General features: G+C 35.3%; 1 protein-coding gene and 1 long non-coding RNA gene across 8 annotated transcripts; one reads left to right on the forward strand and one right to left on the reverse strand.

Moving 5' to 3' along the window:
• Positions 1-2,659: 2,659 nt before the first annotated feature.
• On the reverse strand, positions 2,660-4,344 carry LOC130052769 (uncharacterized). Its single transcript, XR_008801163.1, has 2 exons — positions 4,236-4,344; positions 2,660-3,029 (listed from the first exon to the last, which is right to left on the reverse strand). It is a non-coding gene; the product is annotated as an uncharacterized LOC130052769 (long non-coding RNA).
• On the forward strand, positions 2,874-23,570 carry LOC125673995 (uncharacterized). Of its 7 annotated transcripts, none has more exons than XM_056158667.1 (3): positions 2,874-3,087; positions 4,984-5,141; positions 21,891-23,570. In XM_056158667.1, exon 3 carries the CDS (start codon positions 21,930-21,932, stop codon positions 23,403-23,405), a length of 1,476 nt encoding a protein of 491 aa, XP_056014642.1. In that variant the 5' UTR covers positions 2,874-3,087; positions 4,984-5,141; positions 21,891-21,929; the 3' UTR covers positions 23,406-23,570. The 7 variants fall into 7 exon arrangements, 5 of the variants coding, with proteins under 5 accessions (XP_056014642.1, XP_056014643.1, XP_056014641.1 ...); XM_056158668.1 differs by having other exon boundaries at positions 2,905-3,087; positions 3,611-5,275; XM_056158666.1 differs by having other exon boundaries at positions 2,905-3,087; positions 3,611-5,141.
• The last annotated feature ends 1,810 nt before the right edge of the window (positions 23,571-25,380 follow it).

Here is a 25,380-nt window from a genome sequence, read left to right on the forward strand (position 1 = left end):
ACTCACTCTCATTTGATATTTCAACTCACCAACTCATTCAGCGTTATTTGTGAATTAGAAATCAAAAATATTTTATGGACATATCATTGAAACATTAGGACACCAGGCCCCAAGACCATAAATTGAGAATAGACTTAATAAGTTATACCTTAAGATTCATCGAACACAGATGTTTAAAAAACGGCTGGTTTATAAAAAAAAAATTAAATAGAAACATATGCTAAAATTTTTATTTTCTTGTCGAAATTATTTCAAAGGTTAGCTGGATTTGAAATTTAGATTTAAGATTATTCTCAGTTTATGGTCTAGAGGCCAGGCATAAATGGTAAGAAAAGATACCGAATAATCATATATAAGATATTATTTGAAGACAGGAAGAGGGAAGGGGGTGCATCAGAAGTTGCATATATTGCACATGTATCTTAGACAAGCATATTGACTCTCAGATTAAAACTGTATATCATTATATTTTCAGTATCCTCGGAGGATACCCATTTAAAAATCATTATATTTACACATATAAACTAAGAATCTTTTTATTGGCTCTTAATAAGTTCTAAATTTGAAATATTCATTAATGCAGAATTCATTTTAAAACGTCTCTGAGAATTTCTTCATTGATTAGAAAATCAAAAATTTGAGGGCATCTCAAGAACATTTCAAGAATTGAAAATATTGTAGATCAATCTTTAATTAATTCAACTGAAATATTACAAAGAATTAAGTAATCGAGAACAGGTTAAATTCTTTTCCCAAAATTGTTCAACAAAAAAATTAAAGAAAACAGTTGTAAGGGACTTAATATTCATGTGGAATAGCTGTTTTATACATGTATCTAAATATTCAAGAAAAAGTTGTTAACTTTTGACACACTTTTTCAATTCTGAAATTTCAGAAAAAGTTGTGGTGAACTTCTGGTATACTGTTTCAATTCTAGACACTAAAACAATTGTGGTGAAGATGTGGTGCACTGTTTCAATTCAAAATCTTACAGGAAAAGTTGTAGTGCACTTCTGGCATACTGCGCCAATACTGGAACACTGCGTGCCACTAGCGGCAATCGATGCACACTTCCGGCAAAAAGTTCTGACACAAAAGATTTCTTTGCCGCAAACTTGCGGCACATTTGCAGTAAACTGCAATTTGGTAAGGACATAGGTATAAATTAGTGATACTTCATCCACACCTGATTACGTCTCAATATAGGTAAAACGAACATACGAGAGTTAATGGTACTATCGGAAATAACACCGTTACCATGGACACAGTTAATCCTCCGTAAAAGTAATAGATCTCAACAATTGTACAAGTTGATTTAATTGCATTAACCCACTTTTGTGTGTTCAGGGGTCCATGTTTGCCGTACTCTGATTTTTGCATTCTTTATGGGATTTATGAGATTGGTCACTGAACTTTATCTACACGTTTTCACAGATGATTCCTGTAACATTGATATATCTGCTGTATGATTATTAAAAATTGTTTGAATTTTCTGATTGTGACTGAGTAAAGATAATATCTGTAATGAAAATATGACAAAGTTAGCAAAAGACGCTAGCAATATGTTTGCAAATACAGCCCTTATAACACATTATAAGAATAAATATACACATGTACCGTCATATAACAATTAGCGTAGGAAGCCATGGTTCAATGAAATTTGTAAAACGGGAAGTAAAAAGTGTTGGCTATGAGAATGCATTATAAAATTTAATGTAAATAGGAAGAAAAATATTACGTTACGAGTAAAGTGTGTAAGACGATAATGCTCGTCTGTACAGGGAAAGACAAAAATAGATTAATTAAAAGTGCGCCTACGCCTAAACAGGTGCGTTTTACAAATCTAAAGGTTTAAAAAAAGAAGTGTGCTATTGACATTGTTCATAATTTTTTGAAAATTTTGAATGAGGGTTAAAACGAAGACCTTTGAGGGACTCCTCATTTTGGGCCGCATGACTTTGGTCGAATTTCTAACGAAATTCGTAACTGTGTAATTAGTGAAGAAGAAATTAAGGAAGCTGTGAAGAATTTTGTAAGCGGTGCAGCCTCAGGTTTTGACAACTTTAGAGTAAATGAACATATTTCGCCAGCTTTATCGGTTTTCACCATTCTATATTTTTTTTCAACATGATGTGTTATGCAGTCTGGTCCCGGATGAGTGGTTAGTAGATAGTACCAAGCCTGCATATATTTAAAACCTTGCTGTGACGTCATTCCTGTGTTCATTCAGACCTTTGTCTGTCTAATATTAGTGAGCAGTTTGATATTAATTGTAATATCAGACTGTCTCAGCAAGGGTGACCTTTAAAATCGGACTGTTATTTGAAGACGGCTATTTAACAGTGAAGTTTAATCTTAGGTAAAATTTTCAGGTGCCACCGTATTTTTCTAGTTTATTATGTTTGTATTTAACAAGATTTATACAAATTAGGGAAATTCCACTATCATTCTTGTTTAGGTTGTCTGAAGTTGTAAATAAGTTGTCAACTTCTTCAATCGTCATTAATAAATGACAATCTTCAACCAACAATATGTATTCTGTTGTTAATTGCTGCCAAGAAAAATAACAAAGCTGCGGGACTGAGAAAACCGGTTTCTTCGAACAGTATCTTATATTCTTAGAAAAATGGAGAGCATAAAATTAATGAAACAATTCAAATTAGAGATACGGTATTTTATAGATATTACAGTTATGACTAACAACTGCAACGCCATCGAACCATAATGCAGCTGTCAGATAGTTTAGGCCTCAAATGAAATGAATCCGTTTTATCACTTTCCGGACACGTTGACACATATTGTTCATGCAAATTGCATTTTTCAGAATTGTCATTATCTTCATACACATTGGGGATCCAGCTTCCTTGAGTTTAACCCCCGGAAATTTGTTTTCGACACATCGTCCGTACACAGTAGATAATGGGTGCCATCACTGTCTTCCTTAACTTGAAGCTCTGACCTGGTCCCTCGGCGCACGTCTCGGCGTTCTCGTCCCGCTTGTAAAGCGAGGTCCAGCCCAAAAGAGAAGACTTAAAAAGATATCCAGCAATTTGATTGATGCATCGGAACCTAACAAGCTGAGCACTAGTGAGTATTTTTCATTCAAGACCGAAAGAAATGTTTTAATGGCCATGGATTGTTTCATCTTTTGTTTTAATATCGGGTTGTCTCAGGTAAATTAACAAATGAAATTTAAAGGGCAATTAAGTACGATATGTGCCTCATAAAGGTCTATATGAAAAAATATCAGATAATTTTTCGATCCTAATGGGCTTCAAATTCTCCGATATTTTTCCATACAAGAACTACACTGTATATATTCGGCATGCAAGTATGTCCAGTATAGAAGAATGACCCCCACCTTGCCTGAAAATTACCGCCCTATTGCTAAACACACTTTACTCTTTAGGTTACTATTATACTAGGTGGATTTCCTACTGGTTAAAATCATTGGCCAAGAAACCAATTCATCATTTTTATATAGATATTTAATCACACAACACCCCATTAAAGACGCACAAAAAATCCCCATCGATTAACTGTATATATACTGCATGTAAATTTAATCTATTTCATCTCGTGTGTGGAGTAATCAATGTATATTTTGTAGCCACACCGGATGGATTACTGTAAGAAAAAAGACTACATGGGCTTGGATTTCTCGAAAAAAATCTTGTCTGACTTTTCTTTCATTTGAGCAGTCGTTTCGACTTACCTTATTCTCTCTTTCGAAAAATCCAAGCCAGTTTATGCAACAACAAAAATGGTTTTAATAGTAATTTCAAGTTGTTCTTCTGCATGTCATATTTATACTTTTAAAATTTGAATGTGAAAGATACTTGAATATTTACCTCATAAATGTAGAAAAATTCTCATTACATTTCCAACATCACAGTGTCGACTCCCAACAGGGGTATGGAGATTGCCCTCTATTCCCCAATTTAAAGTGACAAATTTTGTAGTTCAAGGCAAGTTGTTTTAGAATGTAAAAACTTCTCAAACAATTCTTTTTATCATAACCCAAACGTAGTAAAACTTTTCAATCTTATGCCCAAAACTGATGTGACGTCATTAAAAAGCTGCCATTGGGTCGGTCTTCCGTGACTTAATATCTGCACGCATTTATTTTTACTTGTGGCCTTGATATACATGTACATGTATTTATCATTCTGAACAAACGAAGTGAAGTGAGCGGAATATATTTCAGTGGCATGTATAAAATACCATTCACATACCCTGTAGTGACTGTATACGGGGCAGCCCATCACTCATTTGACCTTGACAAGATCCATTCACTTGAACATGTATCTCCCTTGTCCTCGCGTGGTTCCCTAGTGACGTGTACTTACAAATTATGTAATATCTAACCTGCTAATATATCAATGTCAATTTTGATGAATTAAGTAAGCGAAATAAATGTTTAAAGAAATGTTATTTATTTACTGTTGACGTGTTGGTTAAAAAACCTTTATTTACTTCCTGAATTAATCATATACAATCTTTGCTTGATTTGATTTTTTTTTTAAAATCTACAATAGCTGAAATATCTATTACGAATTTCTAAATGAACGAAAGTCATTTGTTCAATTCAGGGAACATGAGTCACAATTTTATGTCCGTTTGACGATAGACAAACACACCCAGTGTCAACACGCTGCAAGAACACGCCAAAGTGTTGTATGCAAAGTGAAAGTCTGTCCGGGTGGAAAGTGGGTACGAGATGTCTACACAAATAAAATGCATTGCGATATCTGATATCTATACACAGGAATTTAAAACACGCAATAACAAACGATTTCATTATATTTGATTATGGCACGTGGTCACCGTAGTGGAAATGATGAACATAAGATACGGTCAGCGCCGGATTCCTCCGGATATAATGGACTCCTGATTAAGTATCGGGCGATACCTGTATAACATGCTGCATGGTAATAACAATCATATCAACTATCTCTCGCGTAGCGTACGCATTCATTTCAGGTGTGATTTATGAATGAAACATGTGGGAGTGTTTGCTTTGTGACGAAACAAAACCAAATAGGACTTGACAGGCGGTAAATCCAGACGTTAGCTACGGGTTGCGTAATTTGTCAACACTGTGCTCTCATTCACCGGAAGTCATAGGAGGAACTCGCCAGGTACGTGGTATGGGGGATTCGGTGGTTCATTAGAAATATATTGTATACAATTTCATCATCGTAATCATCATCATCTGTATGTTATGGATATTTTGAGTATTCGTGTGAACGTTGTAACCCAACCCCAAAACATTGTAAGTTCGCTGTTATCCCGTGAAATTTGAGACACTCGTGGTTCTATTGTTAACATTTCAATCCAAATGATAACAGTTTTCATTAATTTTCTATTCATTTTATTTTAGATAATGTAGGAAAGTTTAGTTATTTTTTTTTAGGAATTTGAAGTGCAATTCAGCGGCTGTGTTAAATTTTAATTTTTTTTATATTATATATCATTGGTAAAGTATTTTATAAATTGAAATTTTCAGAAACTAAGGTATTAATCATGTACAGGTTTATTTGTTAAAAGTTAAGCATTGCTTGTCCCATTGTTAGTTTGGAAGTTGCTTTAATACAGGTAGACAACATAAAAAATCCGGGTTTTATTTGGTTCTGTTTATTTTTGGATGATGTAGACATAGCAAATCATCGTACAACTGTAAGTCAAAATCTAGAACTAACATAGTCCTTATCGGGATGAAACTCTAAGTGGCATTTCCTAACGTAAACATGAAAAAGGTGGATATATAGCTATCTTGAATATTGCGTATGACACCGGATGCTTAATTCTGTAATATTAGACATTCTCTTTAAAATTTGTTAGCAGTAGATCCTTTATACTATAGTGGTAGCATGATATCGCAGGGCTTCTACATTGTGACAGGACGCTTAGGAATGTAGGATACATATAAAATGTCGGAGTAATCATACTGTTCAACAAATGTGTACACTGTGTGTAAATTGTAAATGACAAACAGAAAAAAAAAATCCTATTAATAGTAAGTTGAGTGCCATGCATACCAATTTTCTCACGGATTGGCATAATGATCAGCTCCCAGATATGTACACGATTCAAAAAATGAAATCTTTCAATATTATATTTTGGCCAAATATAGCTGATATTGATATAGATTAGATTGAATTGCGTAAGTTGTGAACTAAACGTGTTTTAAATCATCAGCAACCACATACGCGTGTGTTATGTGTACTTTTGTAGAATATTTTGACATTGTATTAAATTATCAATATTGTACTTTGAATTAAGAGTGACAACACATTTGACATACATGTATATCCTTCCGTGTTTTATATTCTCTGCATATTATCTAATGCGGAGCTCTAGGTCAATTGAGCTTGAGGGACCTATCTGTCTGTTTTCTGCCCTGTCTGTTTACAATATCATAGTATTTAAATTGAATTAATTAAGGAAGTCTGCTACACCAAAGGAATTTGATATCGATGTAAAGTGGAGGATATGTACAACAATATTTTTAAAGTGAAAACTTTCAAATTTACTTTATTTAGTAAAAAAATGCAGTTATAGTAGAAAGCAATATGAATTAAATTTAAAACCCCTGCTGGACTCGAACCCGCGATCTACAGTTCAGCTGTCGATGACGTGCTTTTTTTCTTTCTATTTTATTACAGTCGATGTGCTAACCTACTTTGCTACTCAGCTAGGCTATGATTTTTTAAACGAATAGACAAATATTGCTGATATTTATATTTTCACTCATGTTTAAAAATAGAAGCCGGGCATTATGACGATGTAGAGTACCTCCGTAAAAGTTAGCAAAAATGATTTGAGAAATCAAATAGATATTCTGAAATTTGTGACCCCGCGTGCACTTTTGAAAATACATTGTATGTATGCATCAGGAAATACCATGCAGGTATATATATGCAAGGGCACGTGTATAGATAAGTACATTCTGATGTCAATTTTGTTTCGTCCCTTAACTATAGTACCAAGTCTCAGAAAATATGGTACGTTAGAGAGCAGTACGATTTCTATATTAGACACGTGTATCATTGTAACAGCTGACGAACCATAAAATATCGATGAAATGACATCTTCTTTAGCGTTTGGTTTGCATTTTTAAGCATTGTAACAAATTTACAGTTCCCCAGTTGTTTCGGACCGTCTTTGCGGTGGAATCAGGTCGCCAATAGTTGCGTGTTTACACGGATTGCAACAAGATCTAAACCGGAAAGACGGAAAGAATATCAGTTTGTCGGAGCACTTGCAAATTTTTCTTGTGAAATATGTGACAAACGTCAGAACATCGGGTAAATGAGAGAGAAAAAACGGTTTCTCGTCACACAATAATTTGCACAGACTATCAGAGTGATCTATTTTAGTTTGCGTGATGTGTGAAAGCCCATTCAAACCGATCTTTCATTCGGACTGCGATATCGTTAGTGTATACATGTATTTATTATTTTCGTGTAGGAAAGGAAAATCACGTTTTCATGCAAATCCTCTGTTTATGTTTAACTGGGGTTTTTTCAGCAGAGAATCAACCTGCTAAAAACTAATAACACAGACACCAAATATGTATAGATGAATGCCAATTCAAATCAACCACCAATTGAACATTGAAATCTTTAAATAATCTCATATCAACAAATAGTGATGATAATGATGCCTTTCATTACACCAAAGCAAAACACTGCCGTAGTGTTATTTTTCTATATTAACATGATATGTAGATGGAAATTGATTAAATATCAACATATCGACATTACATATTGTTAGCTGACCATATCTGAAGTTTAGGAAAGTTTTTCGTGGTGTTTTTTTTCTGTATTGTGAATTTAAGTTAACTTTGCTTCAACAATTATTCATTTACATCGACCTTTTTTCTTTCCTTTTTTACAAGGGATGATTTCTCCTGTATTTGAACAGCTCTCTGCTCTTAGTTGCAGACGTGCCGCCCAGCTACCATTATCTAAATTATAGTAAACGTTATCCCCGGTTGGCTGTCCTTGTATTAAACCATTTACGTATTCAACAACACATCTTCCTCTCACGACATTCAAATTTAATCTAATTATAATTTTTCATTTGTCAGTACATGTACTTCAAAGCTTATCGTCTATAAGAAATTGAGTTGAACCAAAGCATTTACTAGTTCTCATTATCATTTTTTACATATATGTAAAGTATATTTTGCGATGATTATATTACCCCCTGCGAAGAAGGTTACTGTACATTTATACTTGGTTACAAAAGTTTACCCACAATTCCACAAATATATAAGAAGGGGTACTGTGGGATCTGAGGTTGGTTTGCAGTCTCTTAACACTCTTGTTTGAAGATAAATACCCCGGCATGACACTAGAATTTTATACAAGTTGTACAATTGTGGTTTAGCTTTGTTTGTTGGTGTCTTGTATTACGCGTACGTCCCATTTAGGAATTGTTCGCTGCATGATATCGACATGTCACCTGCTGTAGTTGAAGTGCCACACATTTTGACTTATGCATGTCATGTAAGGTCGCAATCTCAGTTTTAAAGGTCAGATAAGAAAACCCGCGACTTTCACTTTTAATGGTGGGTACTTGACGAAGGAACAACCATTATGTTAAACGTCTTAGGGTTGGCGCGGCACCGGGACAGAGAATCGAACCCAAGACCTAAACTAAGGGGTTCTGTTTCACCTTGTGTTTGTACGAAACGAACGCCATCACAAGAAGGATACTGCGACTGGTATGAGTTCAATAATCTCTTTGTTGACACATTTCCTCTCTTCTAATTCCCCCGAGGTAATCCTTTCATTGTGTGTTTTGCTTAAGAGTCCTTACAGAGACTTACATCTGTATGTATCTTGTATTGCGGTTCACGTACACTTAACTACCCCCCTTTGACACAGCATTGGTCAAGCCACTGTCTACCGTATTTCTGATTCCAGATTTCATTGTTGTATTTCCCAATATCTTCACTTTTGCATGCGGTATTACAAAACGTAACCCCTTCTCCTAAAATTGTCAAATTTCAAGGCTATAACTCGGTCAAGAACGCCCACGATATGTATTTCCCCTTCTCATCCTCACGTAAATATCTGATGTCACATGTTATAAAGATCCTAATTAATCTTTTTACCTTCTCTTTTATATATTGACTTAATTTTTCTGATAATTACAGAAGAAAACTCGAACGTGTAGCGTCATTAATATTAGCTTAATTTATCTTTTCTTTTCTTTTTATCGACCTGGGTTAAAATTCCAGCGATCGATTAGAAGGTCCTAGGTATTTTGCCAGCTTGTGACAATCATCCAATGTGGGTGTGCTGGCATTATCAGATCATGAGATTTGTCATTCAAGATAGAAATCATAAAAAGGTAATAATAGAACCGTGATTGGTTCTCTTAGTAAGATAACACATGGATTGTGTCAATTACCGTAACAGATTGGACGGGGGTGTTTTTTCAAACTTTTGAAATTGATATATTCAGAGTGGACAGTCGCCATGATCTCTGTCCTTTAGTTTATACGACTATAGAACAGAGTTCAGTGCTATGAGAAACTGAAGGGTTCTGTTTCACCTTGTGTTCGTACTCTAACGATATGCTTCCCCTGTTCAATATTTGAGCAGTTCCAAGTTCGATCGATCTAGCGAATGATTCTTTTGAGTGAAAATAATCGTTTGGGGATGTCAAAGAATTCGATCCGTTGTAAAAGTAAGTTTTATATAATTTTTTATCTATCTTCTTTTGGGTTTAGATTTTTTTGTAATTTCATAAATTTTGCATTTATTCTTGATTATCAGAACTTCATATTAAATGCGTATGTTTACATGGCTACACGCAAATATCATGGCAGAGAGAGAGAGAGAGAGAGAGAGAGAGAGAGAGAGAGAGAGAGAGAGAGAGAGAGAGAGAGTTCTTCTATTTCAAGAATCCCGATCTCACAGAAATATAATTAATATCGACTTTGATTTGATCTTTTTCTCGTGAAAATAAATTTGTTAGTCAAATTGCAATGCATTCAGCGATTTGACATTCGTAAATCATATCTAAGTGTGCTGCCCACGTGGTGTTTTATTATATATAATTTAGACAGCGATACAAACACCAATCCCCTTGATTATATATAACTTCTCTGAGGAAAACATTGCAATTAAGTATTAAATGATACCGAGATGGGAAGAACCTTCCTTCAATTTCACGTATGTCCGACATAAACGGTTTTTATAGCGTTTGTTACATGCAACAACAGAATAAACTGTATTGAAATAATCTTTTCGTATTCATGGATTTCAAACGTTTTAAGATTTGTTATAAAACCTTTGATCAATATTCAAAGTATAGGGAATAGAGAAATTAAATCAGAAACAGTTTATACATGTACCACATGGGGAGGTTATTTACATCCGATTTGCTGAAGGCGAAACGCACTCATTCTTCCGGCTATCTCTAATTAAAAAAATTGCTAACAGTTTGTTAATTCATTTTTGTTTGTAGCAAGCTTGTTGAAAGAGAGCCAGCAAAACTTGCAGTGAAATCAGTTAAGTTATATTCTTTGTCGATGAAGCAGATCCGACAACAGTGAAATCGTTTTTTAGCTTTTAATTGGGAATCCATAACGTTAATACGTTTTCATCGCTGTAACAAGCTTCGAAATGCCAATTTTAATAAGAACTTTAGAAAAATCAGGAAAAGTAAACAGTTGTTATAACAGAGCTTTTTTAGATCCGTGTTACTCGATGCCATAAAACAAATTTTAACCACAAAACCGGCTTTCGTCTTCTTTTTTTATTTATTGTCAAGTGAATCCTAATGCATCTAAAAGGCTATAAAAATCTTTACAATAAAGTGCTTTACACCGCGTGTCGTATCAGTTGTAAATATTACCATACACATGTACATGTATCGTGTATTGTATCAGCTAAATTGATTATGGACGAATTCTGAGCAATGATGCCCAGATGTTGATAACTTCCGTTTTTTGTAAATGTTGTGTATCAGTTTCATATGAAAGAGGACCCAAAGGATTGCCACTTTCCGTGTTTGTATCTTGCACTGCCGCTCGTATGATTTAATATCAATAAGAAAACTAACACTGATCAATGTATATACAGTATGTAATGAATGAATGAATGATAACAACTGTTGCAAGGACATGAGATCGGAGCTGTTATTTGCTGTAAAACAGGGGCGAGGGTACCTTAGAATTCAATAAAGTTGTCAGTTGTTTAGTCTTTAGAACAAAAAATAGAATGCGTGTGTGCTTTATAACGATAACAGTTTCTTATAAAATATTATCAAAACCATCAACTATAGCGTACACAACGTTGTGATATTATAAAAATCTTGATTTTTATGCGTCAATCTTGATTTATATTTGATAGTCTTGTTATTTATGTGCGAAAATATTGATTTATATTCGATAATCGTGTTATTTATATTCATAAATCTTGATATATATTCGATAATCTTGTTATTCATATAACACGATTGTTGAATTTAAATCAAGATTTTTGCAATGAATAACAAGACAATCGAATATAAATGAAGATTTATTGAACATATTAATTAAGACTTATCGAATATAAATCAATATTTATTGAATATACATCAAGATTTATCGAACATACATCGAGAATTCAAGATTTATCACATTTATATTGTAAGTCAAGATTATCGAATATAAATCAAGATTTTTACGTATGAATAACAGGTTATCGAATATAAGTCAAGATTTTCGCGTTTATATATCAAGATTATCGAATATAAATCAAGATTTTCGCAAATAAATCAAGATTTTCGCATATACTGTAAATCAAGATTTGTATAAAATTGCACATTTTACAAGCCATAATCCGTGTGTAGGCATAAATGTACAGGTGACACTTGTTAAACGTGACCACATGTGCTGATTTGAATGTTTTGTCTTTCCTATTTCTTGGATTTCAAACGAAACAAATAGAATTAGAGAATTTTACGCAAACGCTTCAGAATCAAGGTCACGTTTTCAAGGTGACTACAGCGGGGTTCATTATTCTACGTGTACCACATGGTCATTTAGACAGTCAAAATCACTGCAAAAAATCGCAAAATTATTGGCTGTACAAGTTCATGTCGTTGGGATCAAAATGAACGGGATGTGTAAAATTTTAAGATGTTCTCTATTTATCAACGATACAAGCGTAACCTTACAATGCAGTACACTACGGTTCATACTGTCAATTGTTTGTGAGGCATGCAGAGAAGAAAAATAGGAGACTAATTTATGAGACTAACTTTATGGAGAATGAATATGAGGGCGTTGGGGGTGGGGGGGGGGGTGCCGTATTAAAGAACAGACTTAGTGAAGATCTAGAGTGTCTTGTATTTCCTAGTTTGTCATTAGCTCACCTGAGCGTCTGTGTACTGGTCGGTCGCTAATATCAGTTGTCGTCATCAGCGGCAACATCGTCGCGTTAACCTTTCACATAATTAACTTCTCAGAAAGTTCTGGGCCAATTTCGAACGTGGCACAACACATCCTCGACTGGAAGGAGTTGATGCTTTCTATGTAGACTAGAGCTGGTTTTTATTCGCTGTATTCCCCTAGGTTTACTGGTCTAGAGCTGCATTGCTCCGTATAAAGGTGTCGCATGGTCGCGTACTATTTCCTTACACGGAATTCCCATCTGACTATATAAAGTTCTGCCTACGTATTGTCATTTTATATATGTATATTTCCGTATGTCTATTTCTATAGATTTCCCTGCGCGATGAAACGACAGAGTTATGCCGAGACACTTGAACGCTACATTAACGGGTTGATGTGTTCAAACGGCACACTGAGTTGTTGGGAAATAAGTTTGTGTAGACTCTGGTGAATACTTTATACGGGGAATTATTGACAGGAAAATAAATTTGAGAAGGAATAAAGTACATCACAAATCCCTCGTCTCTTTAAATATTTTATATTTTTGGTGAGATAATTAAGTGGATGAAACCGTTGGGCTGTAAATCTGCAGATCGGAGTTCGAATTTGTAGAGGTGTGAAAATTTTGTCGTTGATAATTGTACAATCAAATTGTATTTTTTCGTTGTCTAACGTGAAATTTAAATTGTTCATTACTTTGCGATAAAAGCACATACAATTATTATGATACTTCAAACACACACCATACCAATATTATTATATTTTACGTCCGTTAAAAGCGTGTTTATTCCTCCCAAGTAAAGGTTGGTTAAAATGCAAACTGCTAATTTAAAAAAAAAAAATGCTTAAAGGGTCTATGCAATTTTTATATAATACAAGTGATTATTAAAATTATGTCAGTGCTAGTAAATTAATTTGAAAAATGTAATTTCGGGGGGAAATATTGAAATCACTCACTCCTGGATTGGAACCCGCGGAGTTAAAGAATTATGCGCTTGACAGTTCCTCTTCCGCCACAATGTTAGCCTGAAGAAAGATACTTAATACAGAAAATAATAATAAAACTTACAGTTCCTATTTTCAAAAGAACGAAACAAATGTTTTGATCAAAATTATTCAATTAAAGAGGAGTAATAAAAACGCAATCCGATGGGGTAATGGTTTAAAAAAAAAATGAATTAAATTTCTTGTAAATTTTCCCCCTCGTTCAAATGCTCAAAATCGAGAAATTAGCTTGATATTTTAATATAATTGAAATTTTTTTAATTACATACCGGTACTGTACATTTAATTATTTGATTTATTCACATTGTATTATTCGAAGACAGACGTTATTTCAGTAGGGCTTCATTTTCAATTTCGGACGTGCAACACTCCGGGGAAATGACAACACCCCCTTTCTTCATGGGAGGATGATGTCAAATTAACAAAATCCTGTAATTATTATATAGACACGTAGAATGACAAGACACCCCCTCTCTGGTTTCACAGTTGTCATTATTTGTAATACTGATCCCAAGAGGCGGCCATACATCATAGAGGATAGCGAATTGCCTAATTGCCAAAGTCTTCCAATCAGGGATTTTGTACAGTATTTTGCTATATATGGAGTTATCGATGAATCATCCTTCTTTTTGACAACCTGCACATTGCAACACACCAGAGTCCCCCATTCTGTGACTGGACTAATATCGATTGGGACTCTCGTGATAATATACAAAAGTCTTCATATCGCAGTAAATCCTAGGCTTATTACGTGTACTGATCGCTGTCACCTAGAGTCTCGTGGTTAGAAGGCCGGATAATTAAAGGCATAATAGTTGTAAAGTAATTCTATACGGAAGGACAATGTTCTTAGTGCTTATATAAATTAGTGTAATTGGGATAGACAGATGTGGTAAGTGTTTGACAATCCCTCTCTGATTCTTGTGTCAATTCATCTCTCTCTCTCTCTCTCTCTCTCTCTCTCTCTCTCTCTCTCTCCGATTCTTGTCACAATTCAGACAAATAAAAGATATGCACCATATGTAAGTATGTATGCATTTTTATTATATACTTTCAATTTCATCTCTTCTTTTTTCTTTAAAAGTTTGCGGGCATATATCACACGATATATACCCGGAAACATTCCGGCCTGCAAGCATTACGTCACAATCAAATTTCTACGCCGTTAATTTTCAAATTGTTCGTGTTTTTCATCTTTTACTCAGTTAAACCGATAAAGTTATTGTTAAAAATAAAATTATGGTTAATTTCTAAATGAAATTGAAAGTATACAATAAAAAGGTTATAGACTTTGTATGGGGAATATGACGACCTCGTTTTTTGTCGCGAACGCGGACCTCGCAAGCTCAGTCCGTCTGCGCGCCAAAAAACTCCGTCGTCATATTTTCCCATACAAAGTCTATAACCTATAAATATTGCCTTCTGTTTTAAAACACGGGGTCCTATCACCACATTATTCTTTATAACAGTGGACGCTAACATGGGGTAACTATGCGGAACTGAAACTATAGTCAGGGGATAATGCTTCTCCTGGCCTCGGCGGCCTAGCGGAATATTACTTTATTCCCACAATTAAAAATCGCATTTTATGATTTTGTTTCTAATAAAACAAAAGTAAAAGCAATATATTTTTCAAACCACAGAAATATGATAATTGGCAAAAGTAACTGAATTTTTAAAAAAAGGTTTGACGTTTTGAATTAGCTATCTCTATCAATTGTATACGCCATGTCCCAATTTGTTATATATGAAAATAAATCCCCTTTTTAAGAGTTTTAAGCACTAGATGTATGGCAGAGATAGGACAAAATTCGAAAATATCCAAGGAAATTAAGTCTGTCTTACTATGCTATGGAATTTGCTGTTTGTTGGTTTCGCGTTATAAAAAAGACAAAAATATGTTCTTGTGGTTATGAAGCAAAATAAAACAAAACTTATGACCATTCATTTTTTTTAAAATGCACTGATCGCAGTGGTTCAATCGTCCGTTTCGTGACCGAGATGTTGCCAGTTCGAGTCCTGCTCGCACCCAGGGCACATCGATCTATAGATATAGGTAGTGGCTGCTCCTTCGCCCAAAGCTCGACATTTAGAAGTGAGAGTCACGTGTCTTTCGGATGACGCGTTCGACATTTAGAAAGTGAGAGTCACGTGTCTTTCGGATGACACGCTCGACAGTCACGTGTCCTTCGGATGACGCGCTCGACATTTAGAAGTGAGAGTCACGTGTCCTTCGGATGACGCGCTCGACATTTAGAAGTGAGAGTCACGTGTCCTTCGGATGACGCGCTCGACATTTAGAAGTGAGAGTCACGTGTCCTTCGGATGACGCGCTCGACATTTATAAGAGAGAGTCGTTGGTCTTTAGGATGACACTATAAAGTCCCAGGTCCCCAGTCCCGACAGGTGCTGACACGATTACAAACATTTACTGCTTCGGCCCCAAACCCCCAGCATAGGTCAAAATTTGTGGCACCCTAAACCTGGTTCATGATGCCTCCTCAGCTTATGCCTGTCATCTAACATGGAAAGACGTGACTTAGAACTGATTAATACCTTGGCATGAAAACAAGAATCATAGCACACAGTTTTGTGTGTCAAAAGAATAGATAGTCCTATATTATAAAGTTTTTGCACGCTAAATAACAAAATGATATACTGTATATTGCGTTTTGGAGAGACTCCAACGCCCCAATATAGTACATGATGTGTGCAAACCAATTTTGTAAAAACTGTGGATTTACGATCCCGCGAGTGTTTTGTTTTTATTACACAAAAATATCTACTTTTATGCATGTTTTGTTGGAAATACATCTTTTGGTGTTTTACATGTACCGTTTGTAATGACAACCCATAAGCGAAAGTACGTTATTCTGTATGTATGTTTGTTTATATAATTATTTTGTGTTCCACTTTCATTCTGACCTTGATGTAGGGAGAGGGCTAAAATAGACTGTGTCTGCTACCCAGTCCTATTCTTTTTAGCTCACCTGAGCTGAAAGCTCAAGTGAGCTTTTCTGATCACCCGTATTCCGGCGTCCGACCGTCCGTCCGTCTGTAAACTTTTCACATTTTCAACTTCTTCTCAACAACCACCGGGCCAATTTCAACCAAAGTTGGCACAAAACATCCTTAGGTAAAGGGAATTCTAAATTGTTAAAATAAAGGGCCAGGCCACCTTCCAAGGGGAGATAGGTAAAAATAGGGTAGGGTCATTAAAAAATCTTCTTCTCAAGAACCACTGGGCCAGAAAAGATGAAATTAATAGATAAGCTTTATTAGGTAGTGCAGATTTTAAATTGTTAAAATCATGGCCCCCGGGGGTCGGATGGGGCCACAATAGGGGGTCAAAGTTTTACATACAAATATATAGGAAAAATCTTTAAAAATCTTCTTCCCAAGAACCACTGAGCCAGAAAAGCTGAGATTTATATGAAAGCTTCCTGATATAGTACAGATTCTAAATTGTTAAAATCATGGCCCCCGGGGATCGGATGGGGCCACAATAGGGGGTCAAAGTTTTTTTGTGTTTTTTGTTTTTTCTCCTCGTTTTTTGTTGTTGTTGATATAGTGCAGATTCAAGTTTGTTAAAATCATGGACCCCGGGGATTGGATGGGGCCTCAAGGGGGGCATCAAAGTTTTACATACAAATTTATAGGAAAAATCTTTTAAAATCTTCTTCTCAAGAACCACTGAGCCAGAAAAGCTGAGATTTATATGACAGCTTCCTGCTATAGTGCAGATTATAAATTGTTAAGATCATGGCCCCCGGGGGTCGGATGGGGCCACAATAGGGGGTCAAAGTTTTACATACAAATATATAGGGAAAATCTTTAAAAATCTTCTTCCCAGAACCACTAAGCCAGAAAAGCTGAGATTTATATGAAAGCTTTCTGATATAGTGCAGATTCAGGTTTGTTAAAATCATGGCCCCCTGGGGTAGGATGGGGCCACAATAGGGGATCAAAGTTTTACATACAAATATATAGGGAAAATCTTTAAAAATCTTCTTCTCAAAAACCATTGGGCCAAAGAAGTTCACATTTACATGAAAGCTTTCTGACATAGTGTAGATTCAAGTTTGCAAAAACCATGGCCTCCAGGGGTAGGTTTGGGGCCATAATAGGGACTACGGTTTTACATTCAAATAGATATGGAAAATCTTCTGATATGGACCAAGGTGACTCAGGTGAGCGATGTGGCCCATGGGCCTCTTGTTTTAATAAGATATTGTTAAAATGTAAATAAATATAAGCGAAATTGCAAAATGAATGAGGAATATATGTTTAAGTTAGCTTTTGTTATTGGGAGTGTGTCGTTCTGTTAAGGCACGGTGAGCGTGTTCTAATTTCTGCATCATTTCCCCATCCTTTACCTATTGTTCAAATACAATACCCCATGTCCTTGTCGTTATACATGTACCCACATAATACGACCAAACTAGACATTTATTGATCTCCTTTTCAACAGTATCAAAAAACAGTTGAAATATTACGCATAAATAGTCATGAAAACAAGCTTACAGTATCATGTAAATAATAAAAAAGATAATAAATAAATAAAACTATTGGGTAATTGTAAAGTATGCCGTTTTATAGCTTAGAGAATTGTTCGATAAACGAGTATCAGATGCCAAAAGCGTTCAAGTACCATATTTTAATACAACGTATTCAGTTGATATCCTCAAATGGGCTGACCATACCAATGTATGTTTTATGCATAATTGTCTGTGAGAGATGTGAGACATCCGTATTGAAATTTTCTTTCTCACATTATCACCAGAGCGAGACCAACAATGCCCATGTGAGACAGCCATGTGAGATTTTTCTGTCTTTCACTGCTATTGCAGCAGTCTTTGAATATGACGTAAGATTTTCTATGCTTAACGTTACATAAGAAGTAAATTAATTAGGGTGGGTTTTTTTAAATTTCGACAGCTTTCTGAGGGAGATCAAGTCATTATTGGGTGTGCTCTTCTTGACTGTCTAATCAGTTTTACATTAAAGTTAACGTTCAAATATTTTTTGTTTTTAATTTTCTTATTTGAAGTCCTGAATTAATGAGGATAAAATATTTTAAAATAATCATTTGTCCTATACTGATGATCTTGTCCCATCAGTGGAATTCCTTAACCCCACACTCATATTAATGAAGGAGGCTTTTATTAATTTATCTCACAAGGTTACACTCAGCGAAAATTAACTTGAAATTAACTGAATCAACTGATAATTCAATACTTGTATATTCTGCCAAAAGTAATGACTCCGCATTTCAAATGTGTCACTGAATGCATATCATTAGAGAATCATTTAAAATAATCTTAGTTATAGTTAATCAAGATTGATTGGAATTAACATTTTGATATCCTATTTACATTTGACATTACTCAAAATGGTGAACAGGGATTATGAAAAAAAAAAATACCTTGGGGTTAGTGACAATTTTAAAAGGAGAGCGTGTATAAATGTTAGAATATTCTTCATATCCCTCATGTAATAGCAATTGATGAGGTATTTATAATCTACACCAAAAACAGCAACTAGCAAGTATCCACCGTTTTTGGGGAAGTCAATCAGTCGTTAAATTGTATTCAACTCCAATATCAGAAATCAATTTGCGATGTGGTTACCATTTTTTATGGACAGTGTGATTTTTTCTTTAATTAGCAAATTAAGTGATACGAAATCGTCAAATGCCTAGCAACAAATAAACTTCTTTCTGAAACAGCGGCGTAGATCGATGAAGAGGTCATACAAAATCCCCTTGAAGAATTGATTCGATGTTGTAGGAACATCTGACTCGACGCTAATGACAAAAAATATGATAACTGTTTTCGGTGATGGCTTGATGTGGAGCCAAAGATATATATATATATTTATTTAATTACGCTGCCTCTTACAATCTGTCGCGCTTGATATTTGTTAGTGGTGGGTTGTAATGGTATTTTATGTATGTAGGTGTAAATAATCGCTATCGCTCCTAAAATACTTGTGCTTGAAAAACACGTTTTAGGATGAATCTGTCACCTAGGGAACCATTATCAGGGAATCAGGAATTGTCATGAAATAACCCAACATCTGCTGACTTCAGACACGTGTCGCCCTGACATGTGACTTACATGTACATCTGGACATGTGAGAAATCCATTTAGGATGTTAACAAAATAGTATTTATCTGAATGTCTGTAGGAAAATGATGAAAAAAAAATCCTATGGGAAAATTAGAAATCTAGAGATTTTTAAAAAAAACTTTTTAAAAAACCCTATTTTTTAATGAATTTTGTTTTAATAAAAATAAAATCACAAAATATTTTTTTAGTCTGTTATTGATATCTTATTACGCAGCACCTGTGAATTGTGAAAATTCACTTGGAACTTAGCTGATTTATCCACGAATGTTCATCATACACCGTATACAGTATACTTTTGTGTGAATGAGAAAATATCAGCAAATATCCTCCACTCACGAATATTTCCTGCATTGAATCAAGTATTTATTATTGTTGTATGTTTATTCAGAAAAAAATAATCATGTTATATCTGTTTACAACATGTGATTAACAAATTATAAAGATGTGGCAATAGCAGGTGGCGGTGGATGGACAGTTTTTAAATCATCAAAAAAAAAAAAAAAATTTAAAAAAAAATAAAAATACATTAACATATCTAACTATTTCTATTAAGTCAATTGCCATTTCCCTTAAACCTATTTATCAAAAATTTCCCTGAATGTCGTAATTCTTTTACATTATTGGTACTTAATATAAATTGTATAAGTTTGAAAGTTGAGGGTCTAAACCAGAAATATTTTTTGATAAATTCTTTTCTCAAATCTTAATATAAAGGACACTTCAAAACAAAATGCTATTCATCTTCTAATTCATTACAGTGCGTGCATACTCGTTCAGATTTTGGTATATTCCAGTGCCTACCCTTTTCAATTCTAAACGAGTGTGCAGGTAGTCTTGGCCTGCTATTATTTTTTCTTCTATAGAAAGTTTCTTTGTTAGATAAAACTGAAGTGTAAAGTTGTCAGTCAGAAATTTATAGATATACACATAGAGATGTCACATAGAGATGTCACATAGAGACGTCACAGTCTTTAAAAGAAGTGTCTCAAATTATCATAAAACTCGTGGTCGTAGTAGTGAAGATTCTTTATTGTACCAACGTCTACCGTGATACGGGACCTGCGAAATTTTCGTGAAGTCTCGTGACTTTCGCTGTATGGCTGAGGAACAACCACAACCTATTGGTTGGACGCGGCCCCGGGATCGAGAATCCAACCCGTAACGTCAAGGTTGCAAACCAACATCTCAACCACTACTTTAAAAAATAAATACTAATAATGCTATCACATATAACATGGCAGTGAAGATGTTGATTTAGGTAGCTAAATGTTGACCAATTCGATGAATTGAAAGACTTTCTCTCTATCTTCCTCTCTCTTTCTCTCACTTTATCTAAAACACTGAATATAATCAACTCTTAACTACACATAACTCTGCCCTATGTGAAGAGATACTAAGTATAAAGTACAGGGAAAGCCATTATGCAAGGGTATTTACTTCTTCCACTACCCTGTTGAACTCACGAACTGCGGAACCAAATCTCGTAGCAATGCGTGACCAGCGCGCTAAACGGCCATTGAAAATGGAAATGAGATAGAGTCATTAAGAGGATGTGTGATTAGATGTGTCGGTATCTGATCAATGATATAGAATCATTATGATCTTATGTGTAATGATATAATTAAGGACTCATTCTGATGTCCACTGCTCTTATCTTTACCTTATAAGAGCATTATTATTTAAGCCACCAGACCTCAATCAAACACGTATTACGAACTCCCTGAGTCTAATCTCAACAATGTGCCGCCCTGGTTTGCGGATTATTAAAACAGAATCGCTGTTGATTTAAGGTTTTAACAAGCGATCAGCTTTGAAGGTAACATGATTGAAAGGCTATACGGGTATGGTCATGGCAATAATCCGATTAAAAATACATCAAGGTCATATTTCAAACCCAGTTAGACACACGCTCTAAATGGACTGTACTGATGGCGGTGTGAACAGAGAGTCCATTTGTCCTGCACGATTTCTTTCTCGCGGGAAGAAAATCATGTGTCGGCAATTTATCACCGGTATGCTTTTTTGGTTTTTTAATCTTATTTGCAAGATTGGATTCAGTCACTAAAACTAATATCTGACCAATAATCAATAGTTCCTAAAATTATTATGATTGTGTTTGGTATATTCGTACATGTAGCGTTAGAGAATGTTGAATATAGGCTGTGAAATACTAGCATTGACAACTCATCCCAAAGGATATGAATCATAATTCATTCGTGTATTATATCATGATAAATTCTCTGTAGATATTAATCAGTTTACGGGTTGTATTGTAACCTTCTGTGTTATTTGTGTAAAGTGTGAAACGCCATTTGTCAAAGCTCCGTATATATTATCCATTTGATCTTTTCCAGGAATAATGTTCAAAGACTATTGAATGGTTGACCACTAGCATGGAAAACGTTTCAACAAATGGAACAACGATTTCGGAAGAGGAATTTCGCCGGAGAATTTCAACTGAGATCTTCAGTCGCCATCTTATCCCATCCTTAGTTTACGTGATAGTGCTTTTCTTAATTGGAGTCCCCGGAAACTGCCTAGTGTGTCACGTGTACACCAAAAAATGGCGGAGAAGACGAAAACCGTCGACCCTTTTCGTGCTAGCTCTTTCGTGGTTTGATTTACTGAACAATTTAGTGTCCTTGCCGACTGAAATATATCTTCTGACCAACTACATGTCATTTGATTCTCCATTTTTATGCAAATCCTCAAGATTTGTGACATTCTTCATGAATGCGGCTTCCTCCGTTGTTCTTGTTGGGATTGCAATTGACAGATTTAGAGGAATATGGTGTTCGTTTAAAACCAAACCATTCAGTGTATCGAGAGCCAAGTTTATCGTCATTCTCTCAGTGATCGTCGCAGCAGTCACGTGTTGGCCCAGTGTTCTTCTGTACGGAACCCACACCATTCAATCAAATCAGCATTTTCTAAAATCTTGCCTTATTGATGATGATTTCAGTGACAGTAAAAATAACATTTATCCTTTCATATATGGAATGTATTTATTAGGGTCTAACGTGGTCGTGGACATAACTTTCATTGTGTTATATTCCTTGATAGGTATACGAATATACCGTCGACGTCAATTTGGTAGTCTGAGTCCAAAGAGGAGTTGGAGTACAGTGGTGACTTTCAAAAGGCGACCCAGTCTATGTTCTTTCTCTAGCACAACCAACATGGAGGAAGACAGCATTCCATTGAATGCTGGGAAGGGTAGCAAATTTTGCGCTAGATTAGTGCGCCAGGAAAGTTTTACAAGTAACAAATCGTACAACAATCTTAGATATAAGTACAATATGAATCGCTCAGTGGACTCTCTGCCCGCCAAAGTGAATGGATTAAAGTCCGAAAACTCTTGTCGAACTCTATCGAGAATAAGTGAAATGCAAAACATGACACTGGATCATGAATACCGAAAACGGTCTGCGAGTTTACCCGAATGCAATGTTTTACATGTTGGTTTGACTGATGGTAAAAAGTCTCCCAAAAGCACTTTGTTGAAAGGAAAAAGTTTATCCAGACAGGCATCCTTTATATCTTCGCAGACTCTCCCTAGCGATGTCTGTCGGTATGGTCGGACTTATCACACAGGGAGAACTACTTTTATGTTGTTTGTTGTGACGCTGGCGTATGTTTTAACTTTCGTACCCTACTGTGTGATAGTTGTAATACGTTACTCAGACGATGGGTTTTACAACAGACAAAATGACTTACAAAAGAATTTCTATCAGATATTCCTACGATCCTATCTTCTATCTAGCGCTATCAATCCACTCATATATAGCTTCACTAGTCAAGCATTTCGTAAAGAGTGCGCAGCTCTCTCAAAAAAGTTGTTTTGTAAACTTAGGGCCATGAATGTGTGAACTATTTATTGTTGAACGACAATTTATGTCGTGTTATTATTTTTCAAGTATGTTTCTCCCATCAAAGCTATGTGTTTTAATTGTGGATCATGTTTAACATGTAGACAGGCGACTGTGATTAACTGCGGGCCTGCGATTTCAAATAATAAATTTCTGTATTTGTTATTTGCATAATTGTTTTTTCGAATGTCCTACGAGCATGTCTAGCACATTTGAAAAGATAGCGTTCTACAATTTGGTTATTGTATAGTACTTAAATCAAAATTCTCTCACGTCTCGATAATTTTGTTTAATCCAGACACAGAACGTCGTTTTTGTTTTTCAGGGGGAGGGGGGGGGGGGTCGGAGAAAAAGATGCCTTCACAATTGATTAAACACATTTGACAAGCAATTAATTTTTTTTAAGAAACCCAAACCCCTAAATCTGAATTTGTGCAGGGGGAGGAGGGCAAGAGTTAATCCTTCAGTTTCATTCATCGGTTCATCCTTTAATTACTTTTTCACTACCATTCACTATTGTAAAAAAGGAGGCAGTCAGCTTATAGATAAAACTCCCCACGTAAAACTCACATATGATAACGGGTCACGGTATCTCAATGGTGGAGCGTTCGTTTCATGACCGGGAGGTCGTGAGTTCGAGGCCCGGTCGTGTCATGGCCGCGTCAAAACATGGGCAGTGATTGCTCCTTCACCACATACTCGGTATTTAGAGGTGAGAATCGCGTGTCTTTCAGATACGAGCTTAAAACGGGAGTTCCAGTGTTGCAGCTGGCGTTGTCACTTTACAGAACCCTCACTGCTGCGGCTCTGAGCGTTTAGCATATATCTGAATTTAACAAACTGGTGACGTCTCAATAAGAGTGAAAAATTCTCGAATGGACTTAAATAAATAGCGAGCAGTCCAAACCTGGGGCTTTAAAGATCAGGACAGAGAAAATTCGAAACTACACATACATCCTATGATTTTTAAACGTAAAAATCCTATAATCCTAAACTTCATTTTCTATCTCGCAAAGTCAAACCCATTTATCTGAGATTGCGATCTTACGCAAATTATCTCAATTTCATCTTAGTCCAATATGACCCTTTATCCAATGCAGTGCGCCACATTAGGCATGAGAGGTTTTATTGCAGAGAAAACCGGTTTTGAACCAGTGTCAACCCAAAACCGACGTTTTCATTTATTGGTCTTAAACTATAGCTAGTTTCCAGAAAATTTAAAACCACCTCCGGGTGCGGTTTTAATTCTGTTCAACATGGCGACCGCAGAAGTTTTGATAATGGAGTGCGGCAATCGTCTCCAACAATTTGATAGTATTGAGCAATTTAGCTTGCTAGAGAATAAACGCTTGAATTTTTTAACAGTCTAGAGTCATGCATTGACCCTGGATAGCCACAATAAACATCAAAAACGCAGACTTGCGTCACATACTGCCTGGAGTAAGTGTATAATTCAGTGGAAGCCTTTACGGTCTACGTCATTTTCTTAATTTTTAGTTAGTGTGCCAATATATATTATTGGAATATGAGAACCATCTATGGCACCAAATACTCCTGGAAACCCTTTCAACGTTGAAACTCAATTGATAGTCATTTGTACTCGACCAGTTGGCCATTCAATACTAGTAGCGACATTAATTTAGATTTAGAACATATAAACTGTAACAGATGAAATGCGTTTGAACACAAGATTGAAAACTGACGCTTCACATACTGCAAATATTTGTAGCGTTAGCTGTGTAGAAACATATTTGACATTGATCAACAAGATAATTTTGATGCAAAGCATCAAATCGGCCGCTAAAATTTTAAATATTCTAAACCATTTCTAAAGAAACACGGAAATTGTATTGCTAGTATAAATTATATTATTTAAAAATGGAAACAAAATTAACAAACAATTTGAATATTCACTTATAAAAAAGCATTCATACTATTATTTAGGTAAGAGCACTTACAATGTAAGCGTTTTAAA

Source organism: Ostrea edulis, chromosome 3 (genome assembly GCF_947568905.1).
Source record: "Ostrea edulis chromosome 3, xbOstEdul1.1, whole genome shotgun sequence".
Taxonomy (NCBI): Eukaryota; Metazoa; Mollusca; class Bivalvia; order Ostreida; family Ostreidae; genus Ostrea; species Ostrea edulis.